General features: G+C 45.0%; 1 protein-coding gene across 1 annotated transcript; it reads left to right on the top strand.

Annotated features, from left to right (window-relative positions):
- Positions 1-2,792: 2,792 nt before the first annotated feature.
- On the top strand, positions 2,793-5,061 carry GPR88 (G protein-coupled receptor 88). The gene has a single exon (XM_044301843.1). It carries the CDS (start codon positions 2,862-2,864, stop codon positions 3,861-3,863), a length of 1,002 nt encoding a protein of 333 aa, XP_044157778.1. The 5' UTR covers positions 2,793-2,861; the 3' UTR covers positions 3,864-5,061.
- Positions 5,062-8,068: the final 3,007 nt, after the last annotated feature.

Raw genomic sequence — 8,068 nt, 5'->3', positions numbered from 1 at the left:
TAGTACTAGTATTACCAGGGGGTTTATCTGTTTCTGCAGTATAATATTGGGGAGCACGGCAGGCAGAGTATTGGGGATGGTAGGATTATTTGTCCATAAGATGGGAGGATGATGGAAAAGTAGTAAACTAAGATTTTTTTTGTCAAACTGCGGAGACGAGAAATTACTGAAAACTGGTGGTCTGCTCTGAAGGTCTGAAAGGAGAAGATGAGGAAAGAGGGAAGGAACATCTACATCGAAGGAGAGATCATTAGAAGTAAGAGGTATGGGGCGCTGCATTACCCTGCATGTTCTGTAGTGATGGGAGGGTGGATATAGAATTTGGCCCACCCTGTAGCAGCCTGGCCCCAGACTTCAGGTCACACTGTGCGTGTTATGAATTCTGGGGCCTCACACCCATCTACTACATTATCTGTACTCAGAGAGTTCTCACTGTGTTATCTGTGGTGTTACATAGGACTGCAGGGGATATCTACTACATTATCTGTTAAAAAAAGGGCGTGACCACAGGTGGGGGGGCACAATACTTGGCTTGCCCCGGGTGCTGGCAACCCATGCTACACCACTGGTGCTACAAGACCAGTTATGGGAGGGGGAATACTGTAGAGCACTGTCAGATTGTAAGCTGTTGTACTGCATGGAAGGCTAGCCTGCACCACACACCCATACAGTTGTTCTTGATTTTTTTGGGTAATAACAGGTAAGGTGGGGCTGTTTAGTTGTGCCCACCAGTATGTAAATTACCACACTTTTCTCTGGCATCCATCGGAGGGCGCTGTGCTGTGCAGCACAAGGGTCTCAGAATTCGGGCTGGGTGTCTGTAAATTGATTGTATGTTGTTATGTTCATTGCCACGTTTAAGTAAAATACTGTTTTTGAAATGCTGGTGGTGGATTTGCTTTCCTCGTTCGTGACTTCGCTGTATCCTGGGAAGCCCACCCCAGTACACGGCTTACACACTGATAGAAATCACTGACCGAACACTGACATGTGAATGAGGTATAAGACAGCTAGGAAGCTGTCTTACATTTAGAACTAGCACTGGATGCGCCAAAGTTATGGAGAAGCTTGCGCCTCTTCAAAACTTCACCGCCGGTGCATGGGGTTACTAAGACCGTCATCTAAAATGCTGGTCTTAATAAATCATCCCCATGTCTTTTTAATGTTGCCATGCATCTAAAATGACAAATGATACAACTTTGCTAATATTCTTAACCAATACTCTTCTAGTATTTTGCGTATACAGCTCCTTTACAGTCCCATATGTCTCCATGGTTACAAACAAAACCTGTAGCCTGATCCTGCGGTTATATACTGCTTTACTGCTTTCATTGCCAAGATACTGTACGAAAAATCCCAGCAGCCGTGTCTTCATATAAATGTATATACTTTATTTCTTTAAGTCATATGTCCCAACGACCAGCTGGTTGTTGGGACATATGACTGAAATAAATAAAGCTTAGTGCACTGCCTGTATTGTTAGTTGGGGGGTTTATATTCTTTATTTAGCATTCATCTGCAGTAATAGGGACATGCATCAGACATGGAGATTAGGACCTCCCTTCTTCTTGTTATCTGAGGTGCACTAATATAAGTGTCCCACCAGAAACATTCTCTTGAGATAGATGGTCCCACTCTAGTGTCATATTACAGGACCTGTATATTGATAGTCTGGCACTTGTTAACATTAACATTTTATGGGGGTGGATCATTCTCCTTACATATCTCACATATATATCCTTAATCAGGGGAGTAGCTATAGGGGGTGCAGAGGTAGCAGTCGCTACCGGGCCCAGGAGCCCAAAGACCCTTGTGCCACATAAGAAGACACCAGTATTATAGAAAGTGCATGCTGGTCAAGTTACACCTCTGGCTGGAGGGAAGGGGTTAGGTGGAGAATTTGGCATGGGGGGGGTGCCGTTTTCAATTTTGACTAAGGCAAACATTGAAACGTCACCCCCCTGTTCAAATTCTTGACCTTACCCCTTCCCTCCAGCCAGAGGTGTAACTTGACCAGCATGCACTTTCTATACGGCACAAGGGGTTTGGGCTCCCTTAGGCTCCTGGGCTACCTCTGCACCCCCTATAGCTACGCACCTGTCCTCAATGGATTGTCCAGTGTAAAATACGTTTCCACCTGCGAACCTGGTCTCAGTGTCGGACTGGGGCATGTAGGGCCCACCAGTAAAATTTATTTTGGGGGCCCACTGTACGGATACATTCGAATATAATAAATAATTTAACAAGTTTTTTATATTAACATAGGCTGGTGGAGGTGCTGTACATTAAATATATGTATGTAGTGCAGTAAATCTAATGTGTTATGTGCCACTTGTGCAGGGGGTGAGAGACTAGGGGCCCACCTTGCTCAGGGGCCCACCGGGGGATTCACCTGTACCCCTGTGGGCCAGTCCGAGCCTGCCTGGTCTCATTACATTCTGTGCTCCTCTCTATTTCATACTTATTTAGTATTGTCGAGCCCTTTGTAGATGAGCTCTTTCTCTATAACGAGCAGTTTTTCTCTCTTCAACACATTTTCATGCTAAAAAGCCTAGAAGACAGTCATTCAGTTTACATGCACTGCAGTATCAACTCTCTGTTCTCTACCTCCCAACCTGTTGAATAATCCATCGCAAAAGCTTTTATTTCCAGGAGTATAATGTCACAAAGACGTAAAGTGAGCTGAGAGTATAACACAGAGAGCTGTCACAGCCGTGTCACCCCTCCCTCCTCAATCTCGTATTCTCTCTCCCTCTCTCGCCGCCTGCTTCACTCTGTTGCTCCTTCTCCTACATGCACTTTCCCATTTTATCTGCCTCCGGTACATTTGTTCTGGGAATGGCTTTGTTGTTTACTACAGGATGAGCAATATCACATCTCCTCCTGAGCATTGTGAAAGACTTCTGGGGACACGTGTCCTGGTGGCTGCTGCGTACTCTGTGTATTCGGTGTCTGGGACTTTGGCCAATGTTCTGGTTATCTACCTGGTCTGCTCGTTCAAGAAACTCAAGACAACTAGTAACGCGTTCATTGTGAATGGCTGCGTTTCTGATCTTCTCGTCTGCGCATTTTGGATGCCTCAAGAAGCCATATTAATTTCTACTGGTCGCCTGGAAAACCCTACTTACAGGGTATTCATGGAGGGGGTCTTTTTCCTTTGGATGACAGTCTCCCTATTATCCCATTCTCTCATTGCGTTAAACCGTTTCGTGCTCATCACCAAACTGCCAACAGTATACCATACGGTGTATCAGAAGAGGAACACTGAGTGGATGATTGCCATGGCGTGGGTAATGCCTCTTGCATTTTTACTTCCTTGGCTCTTTGGACAACGGTCTTATGAAGTAAACCTTCAATGCCCAAAACTTAGACTTTATGTGTTTTGGGGCCATGAGGTCCCAGCTTCCAGTTCGTACACTGCTATCCTTTCTGCCGTCACAGTTTTAAGCCAAACAATAATCATTTTTCATTGTTACTTTCGCATTTTCAGAAAAGTGCAGGTCAGCCTGAAGAGAGTGAGCGTTCTCAACTTCCAGGTGGTCCACAACCTGCCCTGCTCGTGCCCTCGTAAGGACAAACGCTTGGGTTTATACGTGCTGATTGTCTGTTGTGTTTTCACTGTGACCACAGAGCCCTTTGCATGGTCAGTCATCTATGGCTTGTTCCAACCATTACCGGGAAGTATTGAGATAGTCAGTTGGCTGTTGCTTTGTCTTCTGTTTGTGCTTAACCCCTTCATCTACACCTGGAAAAATGAAGAGTTTAGACGGTCCTTTCGAGCTGTAGTCGGGGGAGAGCTCTGGAAAAGCTCTGCAAACAGTGCTGATCCTGGAGTACAAACAATTTCCCAAAATGAGTCCTAAGGTGTGCTTCATGCATGGTTGTACTGATGTGCATCTCATCCTTTGGGACAAACACAACACAGAATCTCAGTAGAGCTTCTGATTCAGAAATCGAAGCTTGTTCTTGACTATGTACGGCTTCTGTTCTCCTCACTTTTGTATTGATGGTTTCTATGGAAACGTACTGCATTCATCCCCTCTAAGCGCCATGGGCCAGTGTAAATTAGCCCTCGGTGGGCAACACAGATTGAAATTCTCACAGGGTAATATGTATTATTTGCAGGAGCTGTGGGTGAAGAATTTCTGAGAAAAAAACATTCCACTTCAGTAAACAGACTGTTTATTAATTTTGCCAAAAGAAAAAAAATGGGCTTCACAATATGTGAGTTTTTTTTATAGAGCCAGCATTGAGAATTAGAATGTCTGTGTGACAGGAACAGACAGCATGAGAGATACATTCTGTAGGAAGATCAATTCTTCTGACTGAAATGTTCTAATAAAAAACATTGAAGATATTGCTGTGGAAATATTGAATAGTGGACAATATCTGGAAGAAGATGTCCATTCTATACCACCTAAACATGCCTTAAAGGGGTTATCCAACCGCTATAATGACCCCCCCCCCCCAATGTCCGGGCTTCATATACATTATTACTTACCTGCTCCCCGACACCTGCGTTGCTCTGGACGACCGCCACTGCATCTCTCTAATTTCACCCAGAGATGCAGTGGCGACCGCGCAGGGACCCGAAGGGTCGAAGGTGCTGGAGAGCAGGTAAGTATAATGTATACGAGGGGCCCAGGCACTATAGGGGTTGGATAACCCCTTAAAGATTTGGTGCATCTGAAAAATGCCACATACATAATCTACTGATGTGAACAGATGCTTACCCATGCTTTCTGATAGCTTCTTAGAACTAAACACAAAAGAGCAGTATTGGAGTTGATCGAGTTATGAAAAAAAATAAAATATATAGCACTGTAAATCTGATGGGCAGCAATATATAACTGAGCTAAGCAAGTTTTAGGTAAAAAAAATGATATTTCCCTGGTTCTCGTCTGGCACTTTGTTTACCTGCAATAACAACAATCTCTGTCCCTCCCCATGCTCTGCAGAAGGAGTGAATATAAGTGCTGCCCTGAGTGACATGTCTGCCTGCTGGGATACACAGCCGCATGTTGTATGTGTAGGACTACAAGTCCTAGCTGTACAATGACACTGCTGATACACACAGGATCTTCTCCCTACCTGTTTTTATGCAGAACTCCTCTAGTCTGTGAGCTCCTGTGCCCAGCATTAGTCTCCTTACTGCCTGCAGCTACTCAGTAAAGCCTTCAGCCCTGAGTCTGTGCTCCTGAAGGGGTTAATCTTTCCTGAAGTATAGGTGGGAGGAAGACACAGGGCAGACGGCAGAGCAGGGGGCGTGGCCAGCACAGTGACGCCTGGTGTATGGACACATATCTGCACTCTCATGCTTGTGCACGAAACATCATCTGAGCAGGGAGAGAAGCTGACATCACAGGTCATGTGACCCTCAGTGAAACCTGAGAAAGGAGCAACTACAGATGCAGTAAGTGCATGCTAAAGCTGTTACATTTTATTAGTTAGAAACATACAAATAACACAAAAAATAACTCGGACAACCCCTTTAATACAGATGTAGGTGAGCTAAAATTGACTCAGATTACACATGGCACAGTGTTATCACTTGCCATCTTTTGACAAAAGTCCTTGAAATACAATGAAAGAGTTAGTTAATCTTTTTATGCCATTTCATCCTTAACGCGTTAACCATCAAGTTTAGTTCAGCTGCATCTGTACATGCCCTTTGGGCTTGACTTGCCCAGAGGAGGACAGGATATGAAAGTCTAAAGTAGTGTTTCCCACCTATGGTTCCCAGGAACCCGAAGGTTCCTTTAGCTGTGATCAGAGGTTCCCCAGTCAAAGATGCTTCACAAAGCAAACATATCCAAACCAAATTATAAAATGCTTTATCTGCTCCTACACCTGGATTCTTTGAGTTATGAATTGCATTAAGAGTACAATAGAAACATATTTTATTGAGTTCCCCATAGTATTAAGTTTGGGAATCACTGGTCAAGTGTATACTTCAGGTGTAGTACCTTTGTGGGACAATGGAAGTAATAATTCCTACATTGAATTCCTTGTTTCAATGTGTATTACATATATGAAAAGTATTTATACATTTATATTGTGTTATATTACATATATTGTGTTATATTATGTATACTGTATCATTTTGGGAGGCTTATTTTCATCCAGGATGGAAGTTGGATCGGATGTCCTAATCTGATGTCACAGTAGCTCCGTCTTCTCTATTATATCTTCTGTCCCTGTGGTATTTGCATCATTTTGGTTGTTGGGAGTTATAAACTACAATATATAAAATACTTATCAACAACCCTTCCCACAAAACATCCATATTTTGGTGTTGATGATTAAGTTCATATAAATTAACTAAATCAATCCAAAAAGTTTCTGCCTTTTTTATTCTGCTTTTAACTGGTTTGTGTATTGCTTTATGTTTTAGTGCTCTGCAATCCTTTTTTGTAGTATGTAGTGGGAAAAATGTGACTATGGACAAAGATATGACATCAAGATAGGTGTCATAAATCAAGGAGCATGGGAGCATCTGACACTAAGCTCCGCCCCCCGCTACCTGATCCAGATCTTGCAGGCCATGTGCAGAAGCCAGGGACATGAGGGTGATGGAGACGCCGCGGGAGAGACCTGGTACAGGCTGCTCAGCCCAGCCTAATCCAGCCTGGCACAGCATCCTTGGAAGTGACACAGTGGGGAGTCAGATCCATCTGGGGGCAGTAAAGGAGTTGATAAAAGCTGGTCGCTGGTGGTGTTCAGCTCTGTGTTCCTGGTGTGACGGAGCGTGTATCACTATTGAGAGGAGGAGAGGAGAAGTGATCCTGCTGGAGAGGGCGGTTGGAGGTTAGAGATGTTTCCTCCGGTGTATGAGCGAGGGAAAGAGTGCTTTGGACTGTACCTTTCCGACTGACAGCCTGTGTTTCCTTATTAATCGCTTGGTAATTTCCAACTAATGTATTCAGACTTCTCAATAACCTCCTAACCAGTGGTGTAGCGTGGGTTGCCAGCACCCGGGGCAAGCCAAGTATTGCGCCCCCCCCCCCCCAACCTGTGGCCACACCCCTTTTTTTTTTACAGATAATGTAGTAGATATCACCTGCAGTCCTATGTAACACTACAGATAACACAGTGATAACTCTCTGAGTACAGATAATGTAGTAGATGGGTGTGAGCCCCCAGAATTCAGAATACACACAGTGTGACCTGAAGTCTGGGACCAGGCTGCTACAGTGTGGGACAAATTCTATATCCACCCTCCCATCACTACAGAACATACAGGGTAATACAGCCAGGGCCGCCATCAGGGGGGTACAACCAATACCCCAGTAAGGGGCCCGGACCCTGGGGGGGGCCCGGCCAGTTCCAATAAAAAAATAATAATAATCCCCCCCCCCCCTCCCATTTGTCAGTGACTTGAGTTGAACTTTATTGCATCGCTAGAGGGGGGCAATTGATTATTCCTTTAGTGATGTCCGGTTCATGAACGAATCGTTCATTTGAATCGATTTAGTTCACTGAACCGGAGGAGTCGATTCCTCTGACTGAGCGGATCCGAGTGAAACAGCTCAGTCTGACCCAGTCTGGCAGCAGGGAGGGGAGGGATTTGGGAGGAGTGTAATCTGATCCTAGAGTGGAAGCCTGCTGCTGCCAGCCCCTCCCCTCCCCGCCCACCAACCAATCCGAGCAGAGGCAAGGCAAGCACTAGCAGCTCTGAGTCACTGACACAAGTACAGGAAGTCTGAGAAAGAATCCAATGAGTCTCAGGTTAAAAGAATCTAAAGATCTGACTTAGAGACTCATTCGATTCTTTGAGTTAAAAGAATCGTGAGTCACTAGAACACTGAGGCTGATGCTTTTGTTGCAGCAGTGATAAGATTAAGAGACAGGAGCAGAGTGATAAGAGAAGTGACAGATGACTGTGAAGACCACGCGATCTGTTGCTCAGAAGCCATGAGATTGTAAGGCTACTTTCACACTAGCGGCAGGATGGATCCGACAGGCTGTTCACCCTGTCGGATCCGTCCTGCCGTTATTTCACCGGACCGCCGCTCCGTCCCCATTGACTATAATGGGGACGGGGCGGAGCTCCGGCACAGCGCGGCAG

The sequence above is a fragment of the Bufo gargarizans genome, chromosome 7, assembly GCF_014858855.1.
Source record: "Bufo gargarizans isolate SCDJY-AF-19 chromosome 7, ASM1485885v1, whole genome shotgun sequence".
NCBI lineage: Eukaryota > Metazoa > Chordata > Amphibia > Anura > Bufonidae > Bufo > Bufo gargarizans.
Note: the sequence above shows the minus strand (reverse complement) of the source record. Positions and strands in the feature narration are given on the sequence as shown.